The 18,771-nt window shown below is 35.3% G+C and overlaps 1 protein-coding gene across 2 annotated transcripts in view; it reads left to right on the top strand.

Annotated features, from left to right (window-relative positions):
- Positions 1–18,771, top strand: part of RYR2 (ryanodine receptor 2) — a gene marked incomplete at both ends in the record, with an annotated part of 711,173 nt that overhangs the window by 576,759 nt on the left and 115,643 nt on the right. For both annotated transcript variants that reach the window (XM_082854592.1, XM_082854593.1), the window contains 6 exons: positions 6,207–6,267; positions 7,517–7,755; positions 9,257–9,338; positions 13,396–13,526; positions 16,357–16,677; positions 18,261–18,501. In XM_082854592.1, coding sequence (XP_082710718.1) covers positions 6,207–6,267; positions 7,517–7,755; positions 9,257–9,338; positions 13,396–13,526; positions 16,357–16,677; positions 18,261–18,501 — 1,075 coding nt within the window. The remainder of the gene's footprint in view (positions 1–6,206; positions 6,268–7,516; positions 7,756–9,256; positions 9,339–13,395; positions 13,527–16,356; positions 16,678–18,260; positions 18,502–18,771) is intronic.

The following is an 18,771-nucleotide window of genomic DNA, read 5'->3' as shown; positions in this document are numbered from 1 at the left end:
CCGTATCCTCAAGTCCATTCTCTAGTAGGTCTGCATCTTTATTCCCATCTTGCCCCTAGGTTCTTCATGACCTTTTTTTTTTTTTTACATTCCATATATGTGTGTGAGCATACGGTATTTGTTTTTCTCTTTTTGACTTACTTCACTCTGTATGACAGTCTCTAGGTCCATCCACCTCACTACAAATAACTCAGTTTCGTTCCTTTTTATGGCTGCGTAATATTGCATTGTATGTATGTGCCACAACTTCTTCATCTATTCATCTGTTGATAGACACTTAGGTTGCTTCCATGTCCTGGTTATTGTAAATAGAGCTGCAATGAACATTTTGGTAGAGGCCTTTTCTACTTTCCTGTTTTCTGGTGAGTTTTTAATATAGCAAGACAGTTAATTGTCTAGAGACACCCAGATTTACTGGAGAATTTCCAAATTTGATGACAGACAGATTCCTAGGAATGCCTGGAATAAAGCAAGCATTTTGCAACATTATGAGCCTCAAACTCCAACATTCCTTCTGGTTGACCTCAGTGACCTTAGAACATCATTAATACAGCTCCCACATTAGCTTCAGGAATACTGGACAAGTATTATCATGTGCTTAAATGAAACAATAGGTCTTGTTAAAGTATTTGTTTTTTCCTCTAGACGAGTATGAATGATTAAACTGGTACCTAAATCTTAATGTTAATTTTAAAAGAGTTTTAATAGTAAATAAAGTAATATAGTGAATTCTATCAATTGGTATCTCTCCCTGATGAAAAAATTGGTGGAATAAGTTTATGTTGACTCTTCTGTTATCCCCGACCCCAAACCCTCTTCATGTATTTAAATGAGGGGCTGTCTTGTATCAGGAGACATTAGAAAATTAGTACAGTCATCCCTCCTTATCCACAGGCCCTGCATCCATGGATTCAACCAATCGGGGATCAAAAATATTTTTTAAAAAATTCCAGAAAGTTCCAGAAAACAACACTTGAAATCGCCATCCTTCAAAAATACGTGCATAGCATTTACTTTGTATTATGTATTTTAAGTAATCTAGAGATAATTTAAAGTATAAAGGAGGATGTGTGTAGGTTATATGCAAATACTGTGCCATTTTATACAAGGGACTTGAGCATCCTTGGATTCTTGGTGTTGGGGGAGAGTCTTGGAATCAATCCCCTGCGGATACTGAGGAATGACTATATGTGTTTGTATTATCCCTAAAAAGGTTCACATTGTGCTTGTGTTGTTTAATAGGACACATATAATGAAAGGAAAGTCATTTAAAGCACTAAGCATCTCTGCGGATAGTGCATATGTGAGAACTGAATGTGTCACTATTTTGAGAATGTCATGGTTTAAATTTAAAAAGCACAATCTGTTAGAAAATTATATATAACTTTATGTCAGTAAGCCTGAAGGTTAAATAAAATTGATGATAGTCAAGGAAAATAGGAGAAATTAGTAGCACAATCTGCTACTTTAAAAAAATTTTTATTTTATATTGGAGTATAGTTGATTAACAATCTTGTGTTAGTTTCAGGTGCACAGCAAAGTGATTCAGTTATATATATATACATGTATCTATTCTTTTTCAAATTCTTTTCTCATTTAGGTTATTACAGAATGTTGAGCAGAGTTCCCTGTGCTATACAGTACGTCCTTGTTGGTTATCTATTTTGAGTATGGTATTCATCACTAGAGGATCCTTAAGGTCTTATCTAACTTAAAGATTCTGTAGTTTTATGACAGTGTGGATGATAAAGGCAAGAGTTTCCTGGATTAGAGTTGCTATAAATAACCTAATTCTTATCAGACTCAGAATGAAAATAATATATAATATTATTTGAAAATAATAATGAAAATAATATCAGAAGATTGTATTACAGAGATAGATACTTCTTTCATTTCAACGTATTACTCTGAGAGAATTTCCTGACTTTGAGACAAATGAATAGAATATGTAATATATATTCTAAGTTTAACTGAAACTTCTCACCAAGTTAGGGACTCAGTAATTTTATTCTTTTCAATATCACTGACTTCAGAAGTAATAAAATCTTTGACAGGCTTCAATTTCTGTCTCTTCATAATTTTGAGAGAAATTTGCATCTTCTAGCATAATTTTATTTCATGTTATTAATAAGGATTTTTCCAAGAGAAATCGTTTCTTCAAAGAAGAAAATATAATGAGATATTGTGTCAAGAGCTATGCTAGAAAACGTAAAGAAGAAGAATAAAAATTAGAATGACTGTTACTGTTTTCCCAGAAGAGAGAAAGTCAACATTCTGAGAATTCTCAATAAATCAGATTATAAAACAAGTGGTACGTGATATATCAAATTTTGGATGACATTGAAAACTCCTGAATTATAGAAATCTTATATCAAAAGCCACAAAACGGTTTGGGATTAAGATCCAAGAAGGATATTTTGGCTCTTCACAGCGTTAGCTTTGTTATTTTTATTATTTAGAGAGTTGTATTATTTTGTGAGAATTGGTAACAATGTTTTTAAAAACCCAGTGCTTGCTGTATGTTGTTATTAGATTCAGGTATGAGCTGTGATTTTAATTTTGTACCTTTGATGCTTACACACACACACACACACACACACACACACACAGATGCAAACATACAATCTTAAAGATAAATAGGCAATCCGTAAGTGGTTCCCTAAGTGTTTAGAGGTGATGAGAGTTATATTTGAAGACAAAGAAAGTAGCGTGAACCTTGAAAGAAACGTGAGTTGAAGGTATCAAACTTTTGGTTTTTATACTGCTCAGAGCAGTTAAGCAGTTACATATCGTTAAGAACGTGAACAAATACAGTCATCACCTTAAAATTTTACCATCTTACTAGGCTTTGTCTAGCCCTTCCTGTTCTTACTAATAGCGTGACTGACATTCCTGATTATGGCGATCTGGAGCGCCTTTAGAAGGACCATATCCAGGTTGCTATTTTATTTAAGAGCCTTACTACGTACTTTCTCTCTTCGAGACTAACCATTAGTTTAGGCATTTATACATGCCCATAAAATTGATACTTTTGCTGGTCCATACATTCAAATGCTGAAGGTTCAGTTAATACTGTTACTGCATTCCTTAGGGTCCTTTCTCCACCATTTTTTTACAATGAGATGTTTCCATTTAAAGTTGTACTGTATCTGCTCTGGAGTGTACCAAAGTGTGTCAACTGATGTAGCTTGCAGAGTTGTGACTAACAATCACAGCAATCTCATATTCAGCACACACATTTTCATTTGACCCACAGAACTTGTCTGGCCACTGGTGTCTTTTCCTACTCTTTTTACTCACACTCCAGTCACTCCACAAGTATTTAGTTGAGCTCCTGCTCTAAATCAGGCACTATTCTAGGTGCCGAGCTGCATCAGGGAGCAAAGGAGACAAAACTCACACCTCACTGATTCACTTTGTTATAAAGCAGAAACTAACACACCATTGGAAAGCAATTATACTCCAATAAAGACGTAAAAAAAAAAAAATCACACCTCATGAGCTTATACAAAAGGAAGTTTAAAGAACCCCAGACCTCCTTTTGGAAAAAGGCATGGATAAGCTCAGTACAAAGTACAAACACTGATAATCTGTATGAAGAGACAGTATGACTGTGAGTTTTAGGAAGAGAGTGAGGCACCAGCCTCTCTGATTTGGTGCTGAATTTGGTTGCATGACACTCATAGGCATCACTTTGTATCCCCTCTCCCTCCTGGGCCTTCCCTCTGTCATTTTCTGTGCTGCACCCTTCTTATCTTTTTTTTACCTCCAAACATTGGAGGCTCTGCGACCTTTATGCTTCTGTATTTATGTTCATGCTGGCTAATTTCATTCAGGCGCATGATTTAAAAAATTCTCCATATGCTTATGAGGCCCAAGTTGACAGCTCTAACTCAGATCTCATCTCTGCACTCCAGGTTTTTGTATCAGTTGCCTACATCTCTACCGGAGATGAATTGGCCCATCACACTTGACCTGTCGGAAGCAGAACGCCCAGCCCTCCCCTCTCCCCTCCCCCCACATTTTGCTCCTGCCTTGGGCTCTCCCCACGTGATTGAATCCTACCACTATTCACCCAACTGCTCACACAGTTGCTCACCCAAATGATCATGGAGTCATCCTCGTCTCCTTTCCCCGTCACCAACATGCAACCCATAAGCAAAACCTTAACATACATTATTATTTTTTTAATAAATTATTTATTTATTTAATTTATTTTGGGCCACGTTGGGTCTTCGTTGCTGCACGTGGGCTTTCTCTAGTTGCGGCGAGCGGGGGCCACTCTTCGTTGTGGTACACGGGCTTCTCATTGCAGTGGCTTCTCGTTGGGGAGCACGGTCTCTAGCCTCCCGGGCTTCAGTAGTTGTGGCACGTGGGCTCTAGAGCGCCGGCTCAGTAGTTGTGCCTCACAGGCTTAGTTGCTCCATGGCAAGTGAGATCCTCCCGGACCAGGGCTCGAACCCACGTCCCCTGCCTTGGCAGGTGGATTCTTAACCACTGAAGCACAATCCAAAGTGCTTGCTCTTGTTGCAAGGCTCTAGAGCCTGTTTCCCTCCTTTCCACCTTACATTCTCCTTCTTTCCCCTGAATTTACCCCCATCAGTCATCTTGACTTCCTTGCCTGGACCACCAGGTTCATTTTCTGCCCCGGAAACATGCTGTTTCCACCGCCTGGGCCCTTCTCCCAGTTATATGCATGGTTTGTTCCTTCGCTTCATTCAAATCTCTGCTCAGGTGCCACCTTCTTGGGGAGGCTCTGGTGACCACTCACCCTATTAATTCTATCCTGTTGCTCTAATCCCTATTCCCTGCTTTATATATTTTTACTGCGGCCTGACATTATGTTACATACTGATTTATTTTTTGCTTAATAGTTCATTGTCTGTGTCCCCCATTAAAATGCAAGTACCATGAGAACTCTATTTTGCTTATTATTGGAAGTTTAAGAGTACCTGGTATTTAACATGTATTTATTGAGTGAATGAATAATTAAATGAGCAATACTTCTAAGGGCTGTAGTATTGTAGAAGCCCTAGCACTGCCACCAGTCAGTAGACAGGAGCATGACAAATTCTGCCCTTCTGCTGATTTTGTCTTCATTATCACCTGGAAGTTCTGAGATTCAAAGCACGAGATGAATGGAACATTTTCTGAAGCGTCTCAGCAGTGAATACCTTATTATTTTTTTCTTATTTGCATCATATCACTAACCTGGTATGCCCACATTCTGAGACAGTTATTTCCATGTATACTTCATTTGTTCCTTTTAGGGTCCTTTTGTGTATGAAGAATATAACATGCTCAAATGTTTTAAAAACTCACATTCAATTAGGAGTTTTTAACCTAAGGACCAGGGAATGACTGTATATATTACAAATAGGAAAGTATGGAATGAGGAAGTGATGAGTGTCAGACTGTATTGTGAGCAGTCAAATCAATTTGTTACTTTGGATTCATATTTTCTTTTTTGTATCCTTATCACGAAGTAAAATACGTGTACTCATTATGTGATTCATATTTCTGTACTTTGTGATGAAATATGCCAATCAGAATGGCTGGGTTTCATCTTATTTTCAAGAAGGGTCACTCCCATTTCAAATATCTCATGAGTAATGTTTAACTTATTCAGCCTCTGATGCTTTTTTGCATGATAGTTTGGTACCACTTTTTCACCGAAGACGAACAACATTCAGGCAGATTAGTTCATGTCAATGCAGTTGAATTCAGGCAAATTAATTCATCTCAATGCAGTTGAATGCAGTAAGAAAGCAGATGTACTTGGGGTAATTAAAAGGGAATTAAATTTATTAGACTTTTAGCCCACCTCATGTCACAGAGGATATCAGCTGACTTAAAAAGTTGGCATACAATATGATTTAAAAATAAGGTGAGCTAGTATGGGGAGGAGGATATATTTGAAGAATCTAGTTAAAATTCTTTAGCCTGAGGCAGTGCTTTGAATGCTTCTTGAGTATGTCAGCTGTTTGATGAGACGTGCTTTATTGCTTTTCTACTTACATTCACATAACCACTTTTAAGCAGAAAAACTGCATGATTTTAAACTTGATTATCAAAAACTCTTTTGAATTGAGTTATCCTTACTGAACTGTGCCCTTGACTAATTTTTGGAACACGAACATTCACAGAAAAGAAGAGCATTGAGAAATTCTCTGGGCAATTTATGCAGCTTTTTGTTTCCTCTTTAGGAAATGATGCAACATCAATTGTCAACTGTCTTCATATTTTGGGTCAGACTTTGGATGCAAGGTAAATGGATACATTTTGATATAAATCAATGAGTGTAATAATGATATACAGGAATAAGAAGAAGAACCTAGTGTCTTTATTCTTTGGAATTGCAATAAAGACTTTAATGTAGGTGAAAAGACTATCTTTTGTAAATCAGTAATACAACGGCCTTTTATTATTTTTACGATCATATATATATTGTTATTTAAATGTTAAGTAATTTCTGTAGCAGCTAGGTATGTAATTGAGGGTTGAATTGGGACTGTATTATGTGAGGTAAAAATGATGAGCTACAACTCTCGAGGTTTTATTAGCCTCAAGGCAGGATAGTTGTTCTCCATATTTCTAATAACATTTACCTTTATAGGAAATATGAAGGTTTTATTCTCATTTTATAGATGAGTAAAGTGAAGCTTAAGATTGCATAGTAAGTGTGGAAATATACCAGTTTCCAAGCCTATGCACTTTCTACTCTGCACTACTATTAAAATGACCAGAAATCCAAATACAAAACCAGTTTGGTTAGCATGATTGATTCAGCCTTTAGGCCATACAATTAATTTACTTATTATCCAGGATACATCTAAATAAAAGTTCCTAAAAGTCTTCTACAGAGAATATGCGGTGATACTCTTGAATTATCCATTTTTGTGTTTAAAAGTTTATTTGAGGTGTTTTGTATAATAAATGAAGAAAGGAGATGCTACCATTCACCTTCATTTTCTACAAGAAATGGCGGCTTTAGAATGTCACTTCTCTACAAAGTTCAGCCTTCAGAGCTTATTTAGAAAAGATTGATTATTACCCTTAAGGTAAAAAAAAAAAAAAAAATCCGTATCATTCTGTAACGTGGTTTAGCTGGCATTAACTGTTTCTTTCACACCCATAGCCTCAGAAAACATTCTAGTTTTGTTGGATTTGGGATGAACTAAACTGACTCAGGAGCTGGGTTTCTTAGTTATCAAGTAAATATTCTCAATATTTGAGACCACAGGTGGAAAACATAAAGCATTAGAACTGCCGTTTACTCCGAGGTCCTAATTAAGTTGACTACAAAGGCATTTAGGAAACGTTACGCATTTACGGAGTGCTATTGCTGTAACTTCAAGTATATAGGAAAGAATTATTTCAAAGTGGTTTTAAAAAAATTGGGTTGACTGAGTGAATGTCGTCATGGACAAAAATAAACACGATGTAGAAGCATGTTTTATTTGTATTTCACGTGTTCCTCTCACAAGATACAAGCTGTCTCTTCTTTACTCCCTAGGACTGTGATGAAGACTGGCCTGGAAAGTGTTAAAAGTGCACTCAGAGCTTTCCTGGACAATGCCGCAGAGGATCTGGAGAAGACGATGGAAAATCTTAAGCAGGGCCAGTTCACCCACACCCGAAACCAACCCAAAGGTGTTACTCAGATTATCAATTATACCACGGTGGCACTGTTGCCAATGCTGTCATCATTATTTGAGCATATTGGCCAGCATCAGTTCGGAGAAGATCTAATATGTATGTAAATCTATTACTTAGAGTTTCATTATCTACATAGTACAATCAGAAATTAACAGCCACATCATCGAGGTTATTCAAACACTGCTTATACATTAAAATGTTTTTGTTTTGTTTTGTTTTTTTAAGAACACTTTAGGTTGACGTTTGAATTACAAAACCAAAACTGTTCTTAATAGAGATAGATCTCTGAATCACATGGATTCGCAGAAGGGACCAGTAAGGTACTGGTTATGGACAGTCACGCCCACATTGTTGACATCCAAGTTCCAAATTTTACACTTTCTGTGGTGTCTCTTTCCATGGAAATTTTCTAATGCAGTTTCACCGAAGGACATGCAGCATTAAATGTTTTCAGATTATTTCTGAGTCGATGCAGACTGTTTCTGCAAGCTATCCTGCCAATAAATTTGAAGACTGCTGAGACAAATTCTGTGTCTAAATAACTGACCTACTAGGGTGGCTCAAATATCTTTTGTTTATAGGTTTCATTCTCTTTTCATAGGGGATTTCATCAGCCGTTCCTGGCTGGAATTCTGTGGTTATTAAAAATATCCACAGAATGCCCAAGGTTGCATGAAAAAGGAACCACGTGACCTAAGTTCCTGCTCTCCTGCCTGTATGAACATGAAAGATGATATGAGCCCTTGTCTACCAGTCAAGTGGGTCTTGCTTGCAGATCCACCCACTCAGACTCTCAGTGTTGTAGGTCTCCCCGGTGAAGTACAGCTCTGTGTAAAAACCACCTTTGCTCATCAGTGAATGACATAACCACTAGTTTCAAAACATTGACATTGACACTGCTTGAACCAATGGGAGCATTACTTACAGCCCCATGTGGACACAGAAACAAATATGGGGGATGAGGAGGGTTTCTCCATTCATGTCATGGTGTGTCCTCCGGGAAATGGTAGCAGAGTTGGCATTAGAAATCCAAGATTCTTAGTTTTCTTTGCCTGTTGAACATGTTTATTGGATCAGAGATCATCTAAGAGGTTTTATTTGATTTTCTAGCTTTAAAAGCTCCAAGAGTGACTTACTTATGCCTTGAATTTCAGGTCATTTCAGAAATAAATGATACACCCCGTTCTCTAGCATTCTTATTCTTGTTCATTTGAGAGTTAAAATAAAAGGTACAGTCTTTATATCCCTCTGGAACAGGAGTCAAAATGGACCTGTCCTCCCAGATATCCTTGTGCTTAGTTTTATTCTTGAAGAAATCCTTTATTATACCTAAAGCAATTGTTCCTGATAATATTCTGTCTGTATAATCAGAGCATAATTCTTTAGAAAGCTTTCAGCTCCTTCAAGAAAAGAATTTTGTTTGAGAAAAAGGTCTTAAATTTCATTTTATGTGTGTGTGTTCTTGTATTGCTTTTTTTCAAATATTAAAGTGTTAGTATGCCTTTAATATGGAATTTTGTTGTTAGCCTAAACTTTCTCAGGACAGTGTATTGATAACAAGTGTTTTTTTTTAAAGTGAGATTCTCTTTTTCCTTAGTGGAAGATGTACAGGTATCATGTTATAGAATTCTGACTAGCTTGTATGCATTGGGGACCAGCAAGAGTATTTATGTGGAAAGGTAAGATTTTAAAAGTTTAACTTTGTATTGATAGTTTTTTCAAGTGTTATGATTATTTATTTCAAGGGTCTTCACTTTATAACTTTTTTCCTTAGTTATAAACTAAACAATCAGATTGACATATTGAATTCCTTGGGAGTAATTAGACAATCTTTAAGCTAAATTTGAATTGATATAATAAAAGACAGTTGCGAATTATGAACAAAAAATGTAAAGCCATAGTGGTAAAGCCTATATTTAATAGAAAGTTTAAACTTAGAGCATTAATGAGTCTTACGAAGGAATCTGCTAGTACAGTTTCTAATTCTATATTGGAAATACAAAATAAGAATGAATATAGGCAGTTAATTTTTTCATGTTCTCAAGTTCAAGAGGAGAAGATTAGCAGAGTCAGATGTTATGGACAGGTCAAGTAAGATAAGGTGTCCCCACTGAACTGAACAAGAGAGATCACATGGGCAACTTCTGTAAGATTTCTGTGGAAGAGAGAAGAGAAAGAGGGCTTTTTTAAACGTTAGAAGAAATAAAAAGACATTCTAATAGAAGACCAATAAATGAAATAAACAAGTCAAAGGATATTCTGAGAGAAGAATATTGAATAGTTGTAAATTCTCCCCAAATTAATCTTAATTATAAAGAATTTCAAGTAGAAATTTGTGTTTTGTTGAACTTGAAAAATTTAAAAGTTTATTTGAAAGAATCAATGCATGAGACTAGCCAATAAAATTTTGAGAGAGAAAATTAGAGTAATAAGGGCATTCACATGGCCTACCAAACATTAAAACTTAAAAAGCAACAATAATTAAAATAAGGTGACAGTTACAAAGCGAAAGGAAAGTAGATCAATGGAAAAAGATAATTGAGTTTACTCTGAATATTTTAAAAGTTTTACCTGCATTTTAAGTTAAACTATCAATAGTTTCATATGATTTTTATGGCTATAAAATATTTTATCCTAAGGAAGTATTATAATTTATTGAAATGTTCCTTTATTTTTGACATGTAGGCTCTTTTCTCTTTTTCACTTACATAAATAATGCTAGATCTATGTTCATAGTTTTCTGTGTATATTTATTTTATTTCCTTTATCAGAATTTGGAGATCTAGGTTAAAGAGTATGCATGTATTAAGGGTTTGTGATACACATTTTACTATCTTTAAAAAAAATTGATTCAATTCATACTTTAAAGTTTTACAAGAGAATTCTCATTTCCTCACATTTCTCATTTCCGATTATTACCCTTTTTTACTATTTATAAATTTATTAGTTGAAAATGAGATCCTATTTTTATTTTCAAATGCATTTTCCTCATTACCAGTTACTAGCTATTTGTGTGTGTGTGTTTACCTTACCATTTGTACTTATTTTATAAATTGCCTTTTCTTATTTTTTGTCCAGTTTTCTATTAATGTATTCTCTTACTGATCAGTAATAACCATTGTATTTGTTAACTATTAACTTCTTGCCTGTTATTTCTCCTGCTTTTATGACTTTTAGCATTTTTTTACCTTTATAGTGCTTGTATACAAATCATTATGTGCAGATAGTTTTTTATGACATGAGAATTTTGGATTTTTATATAATCAGATCTAGCAATTATACCGTACATGTTTCATCTCCTTAGTTTCATGATTTTAAGAAGTTTATGCTATACCCTTAATAGCTAGAAATTCAAATATTTATTCTCCTAGGTTTTTCATGCTTTCAGTTGTTTAGATTTAGTTTTTAATCCTTTTGTTCATTCAGTAAATACTGATCAAATGTCAGGTTCTGGGATACAACAGTGAACAAATAGATCCCTGCTCTCAGAGAGCTTATATCAAGGGAGAGAAACAAAACAAGGAGACTGATGAACGTAACAGGGGCAAGTTATTGTGTGTGAGTTGGCACACAGTACAGAGGATGACACGGGGTGATCAGGAACGCATCTTGGAGAACACGGAGCTTTCTTTCAGAACTTTCTCTACGCAACAGGAAACAGTAGAAGATAAGTCAGGTGTAAATGGTCTGTGTGTAATAGCCTTCATTGTCTCAGTGAAGTCTGAGTTGAGTCTTCAGCCAGATGACAGTTGAAGAAACAAGTGTGAGAAGCTTGAGGGAGGCATAGAATGTCTGAAATGATTGTCCCTGGAGTATGAAGGGATTTACTGGAAATGAGCCTGTTTCCTGTTTCTCTTCGGTGTTATGTAGAATTCAATTTTTTAAATTGTCCACCACGTCTCTAATATAATGATTTATTAAATATTTCTCTTATTTACTGATTTAAAACAAACTCTTCATCATATACTAAGTATATTTGCTAGGTTATATTTCTAGAATTTCTATTCTGTTCTAAATTATTTGATTTTTAAATGATTAGAGCAATACCATCTAGGCTGAATTGTTACTATTTTCTAATACATTTTAATATCTGGTAGTCCAAATTCTCTCATACCTCAGCAGTTACTGTTATTGTTGTTACTACTCTTGCCTGGGTATTTTTCTTGATAGAATTTGGGATCTTTCTGCTAGATTCTTTAAAAAGATATATATTTTTTCAGTTAACTTTGCAATTACAAAGTGAATTTGGGAGAATATAAAAATAAAAATTTGAAGGTGAGTAAAAGGTATTTTGAAAAAAATGACACTATACTAAAAAGAAAAGTAGTTATTTTAATATAACTCACCTAAAAGAAAAATTGCTATTTCCAGAATAGCAACAGAAATGATCAGAGTTGATCTGAGAGTTACTAATTGAATTTATATCTTAAAGTGAATTATTAAATAATTCAGATGAATTATTAATGAAATAAAAGGACTAGCCCAGTCAGATGTCTGGAAATAGATGATCTACTTTGGGGTCATATATGAAACATTTTAGGCTATTAAATTCTTAAATAAAGTATGTCTCATTCTTTTAAAACATCTATTGAACCCATATTGTGTGCCAGAAATTTTGCAATTCTGTATCCCTGTTTTTAGGTAAGGAAAGAAAAACTTGAAAAGGGTAAGTAATTTTCCTATGGTGAGTGACACAGTGTTAGGAGTAAGATCAGGACTTGGGTCTGTCTGAATCAAAGCCCATGCTCTTTGTAATTTCTTGATGTCCTAAATTATCTTTAGTAATGAAATGTTATGAAATGTTTGAATTGAACTTTATCTTATTCAGTGTCATTCTATGAAGGGATATTTTCTCCTAGCTGAATATATATCTAGTCATTTTTAATTAAAATATTAGATCATCAGACTTAATTTTAAGTATTTTTTTTAGTGAGAAATTTAAAACTGTCTAAGAGAATTATGTAACCTTTTCTTAATTTGATCCATTTTATTGACTTTTAAATAAAATACATATTCAAAGTCATTTAAGGAGTTCATAATTTGCTGAAATAACTCTCACATTATTCTATATTTAATAAACACTTAACATGCCAGTAAAGCCTTGGATTCAGTAGGTAACTGAGGGAGAGAGAATTTATATCAGTGGCAAGGGAAGCCTTGACTAAATTGATCACAGTCTGATTCCCTTCCTTCCCTTGAAAATGATAAATTAATTTTAAGTGTTATCAATAGTTTTTAGCATCTAATATGTCCTTATATTTCATAGCTACCCTGAAATTACTTATACATGGTAAATTTTCAGAAAGTTTTATTTGTGTCTTGTATTAGTACTTGATTTTTAAAATTTTTATCAAAATCCATTTATTCACATGGCAAGAATTGTTCCTTAGGTCATCATGTTAAAAGAAAGAAAGAAAAAAAGTAAAATGTCCAAACTTATGAGGGAATTTACAGGGCTTGGGTTTTTTTTTCTTGTTGTTGTTATTTTTGTCTGTACTGTTTTTAACTTCTTTTTAGCTGACAGATGATTTAGGTGTGTTTTTTTTTTAATGGCAGGGAGTTTGCTATTGAAAGCACATGATGTTTTGCAGTATAGAAATTGGGTTTGAGGGTTAGTTTTTATCAGTAGCAGTAGCACTATGATTGTCCTTTTAGGTTTACCTTTCCAATTTTAATATAACTTCTTCAGTTTTTCACTTAGAAGACTTAAAAAATATAAGCGTTTTCCACTTACAGGCAACGTTCTGCATTAGGAGAGTGTCTGGCTGCCTTTGCCGGTGCCTTTCCTGTAGCATTTTTGGAAACTCATCTCGACAAACACAACGTTTACTCCATCTACAATACTAAGTCTTCTCGAGAGAGAGCAGGTAACACAGAAGCATGTGCACTACTTGATATTTGAAGCTAAAACTTAATGACATTTGTTGTGTTTTCTGACCATGATTTTTTAATGGGCTATTTTAATTTATTATCTCCATGCCATTTGTTCTTAGGTGTTATTATTTGGAATTTTTTGGAATGCTGTATACTATTTCCGTAGTGTTTCTGAAAGAAAATTAGTTTAATTTCTTCTAAGTCAATGAGCCACAGACAAATTAACCCTCTTAATAATAAAACAGAATAATCAGCAGATATGGAAAAATAGGTCATTCGATTACCTCTTATAGGTAGTCAGTAAGTGTATGGTATTCTTATTTGTTACAGTTATACCTTTCATTTCTCTTGGTTCACCGGGTATGTCTATCTTGTTGGAACAGTTTTATTTCATGTGATGTTTTTCTGATAGTTTGGTCCTCTAAGTCTGATAAAGTATATTTTATTTTAATCATTTTCCAAAAGCCCTCAAGAGTTTCCCCAACTTGAACAAGAATTATTAGCTGTTCACAAATGCATACCTCTCTGTTGATGAGATCATTTCTCTGTGTAATTCATGTCTATATGGGAGCTACTGGTTACACTGATTTTATAGTGAAATTTTCAAGTAAAGAACCTTTTAAAAACTTGAATAATCGTTATTTAATTTGCCTAATTTATGATTCGAATTTCATATCACAGAGGAAGTTAAAGAAAAATATGTTGAATATAACTTAGCAATATTTTTCTACATAAATTGCACAATATATTTGTAAACAATAAAACACAGTTGAGTTTGGATTGTTAATTCTGTGTATAAGCATGTCTTATAAAGTTGTCTTATTAAAGGTTTTTGATTCATTAATATTTTTGTAATGAATCAAGAATGAAGCACATTGTTATTTTGTTACAGATAAGGAAATACACAGAGCAGATAATTTCCCCACTTATTTTCTATAATACGCCATTTGCATAACAAAGGAAAGGAAATGCATTTAATGATTCTCCTTCATTCATTTTTGTAGTCAAGTCATTCAACAAATGATTATTGGTAGATGGAGAAGATGGTGTATACAAAGATAAATAAGATTTGATTTTTTTCTTCAGGGAGTTTTTAGTTGCAGTAGAGGTAGAGAGACTGGTGAATATACGTGATAGAATTCAGAATAAGGAACACTGGGGACACAAAAAAGCAGTCTGAGCTGAGAGCACCTGGGAAGACTTAGCAGAGTTTGTACAGATGAGCCTTGAAATTAGGAACGCTGAAAGTCTGGTACGTTAGGGGAAACTTCAAGTACTTTGAGGTGGCAGTAGTTTTCAGGGAAGAAAGAGAAAAGATGAGGCAAGAATGGAAAGCCAAAAAGAGGCGAGGTAGGCTTCCTGTGTCAGGTAAGGAGTGGGGACTGTACCAGGGCAAAAAGGATCCTTTTATTGGCTTTAAAAAGGGGAGTAACATGAGTAGCTTTGCATTTTAGAACTCCATCATGGCAGAAATAAGGAAGACGACTGAGTGTGCATCACCAGTTAAGAAAATGATTGTGGTAATGCAGAAGAAATCTAATTGGGCAAGACATTCCCTTGGATGGAGTCTATAGTGAAGAGGTTACGAGAAATCCTAGAGGTAGAATCATCTCCTGTAGGAGATGAAGGAGCATCACAGCCTAGAATTTCTCCCAGGTTTCTAGCCTGGGTGACTCACTGGATAATGTTGTTCTCACCAGATAGTAGTGCAGGCTCAAGGCGTAGATTGGAGAGGAAAGGTCAAGTTTAAATTTAGACCCGTTATATTTTAGTTGCTTTTGACACATTCCTTATGAGACACACAGAAAAACTTTAGGAAATATGGCTATGAGAGTTATTCTCTTACAGCAGAAGCCCGTAGGAATGGCAAGAATTGCCTAGGCAAACATATAATCTGAAAAAGAGAAGTGAGTTCAAGATAAATCCCTAAAGAAAACCCATATTTAAAGTTCAGCAAGGAGAAAAGAGTTAGCAAAAGGAGACTGACAAAATTCAGAAGAGAGTCAAGAAACACTGAATGCATTGAAGTTAAGGAAAAGGGGGATTTTAGGAAAAGGAACTTTGGTCAGTGATGTGAAATGCCCTTGAAACACTTAGTAAGATAAGGATTGTAAAAGAATAAATTCGTTCAGTGGTGAAAAGCAGAAGCCTTCAATTCTGTGGCTAGGAGAGCACCTGGAAAGGTGTAAACAGTCTAGGAGAGAGCTGAGCACGTGTATAGGTTTGCTGCGGAAGAGGCAGTAGAGAAGAAGGAGCTGAAAATACAGTCCTGAGCAAGGTGGCTGCTGGAGGGTAGACAGCATCAGAACACAGGTGAACCATGAATGGGGACCTCAGAACTCCTGCTGAAATGGGGAACAGACGTGAATGTGAGACCAGACACAGAAATGGTGAGAGCAGGCAACTGGAAGAAGAGACATCTGATATTCCTACTTGTTCTGAAGTAGAAGGATCGGTCATCTGGTGATCTTCAGGTGGTTGGGTAGGGACTCGGAGAAAAAGAAAGTTTGAAATACCTGCCATGGGAAAAGGGAGAGGCACAGGGAACTTTATTCAATATCCAGTGATAAACCATAATGGAAAAGAATATAAAAAATGAATGTCTATATGTGTATAATTGAGTCACTTTGCTGTACAGCAGAGAGTGGCACAACATTGTAAATCAACTACATTTCAGTTTAAAAAAAAAAAAAGGAGAGGAATCCAGCTGAAGGCATGCCAGGTCTGGCCGAGTTTTGAAGCCCAGTGTGAAATGGTTGCTTGTGTCTGTTTCGGGTCACTTCTTTCACTGAATCCATGTCATTTGTACGTGTGCTTCTCTAGCTCTTAATTTGCCAACTAATGTCGAAGATGTTTGTCCAAATATACCATCTTTGGAGAAACTCATGGAAGAAATTGTGGACTTAGCTGAGTCCGGTATTCGCTACACACAAATGCCACATGTGATGGAAGTTATCCTGCCCATGCTGTGTAGCTACATGTCTCATTGGTGGGAGCACGGACCTGAGAATAATCCAGGAAGGGCTGAGATGTGCTGCACGGCTCTGAACTCAGAGCACATGAACACGCTGCTGGGAAATATCCTGAAAATCATATATAATAACTTGGGAATTGATGAGGGAGCCTGGATGAAAAGGTTAGCAGGTAAGACTGGGAAGGAATGTGCCACTTCCATTTGTTTATTTCCAAAAAGATTTGAAATACAGAAGACTAAAATTTTTCTCTCTCAATCTTTGTGAATATTTGCTCTGTGCTCAAAAAATATTCTGGATTACTTCTGTCATGCTGTTCTAAAAAAAAAAAAGTAGATTTAATCAGACATTGGGTAACTTTCCATATAGTTACTACTTTTAAGTGAGTAAACATTTTCTAGATTTGACTAATCTCGCTAAGATTAATCAGTGAACACAGCAGTAAAAATTAATGATTTCTGCAGACAGAGACAAAAATAAAACTGGATTTTGAAGCCGCCCAGGTTTAGTCATCTCTCTTAGCGGGAATGGGGGAGGATAATCAAAAGATACAAATATTTACATTTAAGCTTCTCTGTCATTGCACTATTTACATTGAGTAATTGGAAGCAATTTGAATGCCCAGCCACAAGAGTATGGTTAAATAGGTTGTGCACATCCATATTACCAGAATATTATGCTTTTTTCAAACATTAAGATTTCAACGATATTTTATGATGTGGAAAATATTCAGAATATCATGGAGGGTTAAAAGAAGAACTTTAAAAATTTGAATTCAGAAGTTTACGTATGATATTACTTATTGGGAAAATTTCCCAAAAAAATACACCAATGTCTTACTAATTTGGGTAGGGTAATTATGGTTGATTTTTAACATTTCTCTTTTATACACTTCCCCAGTGTATGTATGTCACTCTTAGGGAGAAAAAAATTCCTTTTAAAATGGCCTAAAAAACAAACTTATGGTTACCAAAGGGGACAGGTGAGGGGGAGGGACTAATATATACACACTACTATATATAAAATAGGTAATGAACAAGGATGTACTCTATAGCACAGGGAACTCTGCTCAATATTTTGTAATAACCTATATGGGAAAAGAACCTGAGAAAGAATGGATATATGTTCATGTATAACTGAATCACTTTGCCGTCTACCTGAAACGAACACAGCATTGTAAATCCGATATAAAGTAAAAATTAAATTAAAAAAAATGGCCTAATCAAGTTTAGACCTGTTGCTAACAACTACAACTATTATTAAATAAAAGAGCAGTATTATATGTAATCTAACTCTTCCACTGGGACAAGGATGGGGACAGTTATAATGAGATGGCGTAGTAGTTAGGTAGGTAGTGGTCTCATAGAAGTATTCAGTGGTGTGTATCTCTTCTAAAAAATGGGCCGGGGGAACTTTTCCATTTGGGGACTTTTCTTCTTTGTGTGAAAATAATTGATTTCCAAAGTGAATGAATGTCTTTTTAAAACTTCTAAATTAGCTGCCAATTTCTTTCTTTCCTTCTTTTTTGAAAACAAGGAAGCACATCAGTTTCAATTCAGTAATCATTTTTGAACAGCAGCTATGTAATTAGGTTTGGGACTAGAAAAAGGACTGAGGCATGGGCTGAATTCTAAAGGAAGTCATGTGCTAGAGGAGAGGGAGGCTTAATCGTGCTGTACAGTTGTGATGACCATCTAATCCTCATTTTAATGAATGTTTATGCAGAGCGGAATATTAATGTCTGTCTTCAAACAGTATTTTCCCAGCCTATTATAAATAAAGTGAAACCTCAGCTCTTGAAAACTCATTTCTTGCCATTAATGGAGAAACTCAAGAAAAAGGCAGCTATGGTGGTATCAGAGGAAGACCATCTGAAATCCGAGGTCAGGGGGGATATGTCCGAGGCTGAACTTCTCATTCTAGACGAGTTCACCACGCTGGCCAGAGATCTCTATGCCTTCTACCCGCTCTTGATTAGATTTGTGGACTATAACAGGTAGAATGTTCAAAAGTGATTTAATTTCTCTAATTCAGTCGTAACCTTACTGTGTTCATACGTCCCAGTGGAATTGCTTCATTCACTACTTAGCAATGAGTTTGTTCACGATGATGACAGTATCAGATGTGAATTTCACCAAACATCTTAAAATTACAATTGGAAATCCCATTGTGGAACAGTCTGCCTTGTGGGTGTAAAAACTAGCACTTTGACAGTTACATGTTTAAATTATTTAAAATGTTACAGCTGTACCCTGAAGTCATTTAT

This window comes from Leucopleurus acutus, assembly GCF_964270905.1.
Source record: "Leucopleurus acutus genome assembly, chromosome: 14".
Lineage (NCBI taxonomy): Eukaryota > Metazoa > Chordata > Mammalia > Artiodactyla > Delphinidae > Leucopleurus > Leucopleurus acutus.
Note: the sequence above shows the minus strand (reverse complement) of the source record. Positions and strands in the feature narration are given on the sequence as shown.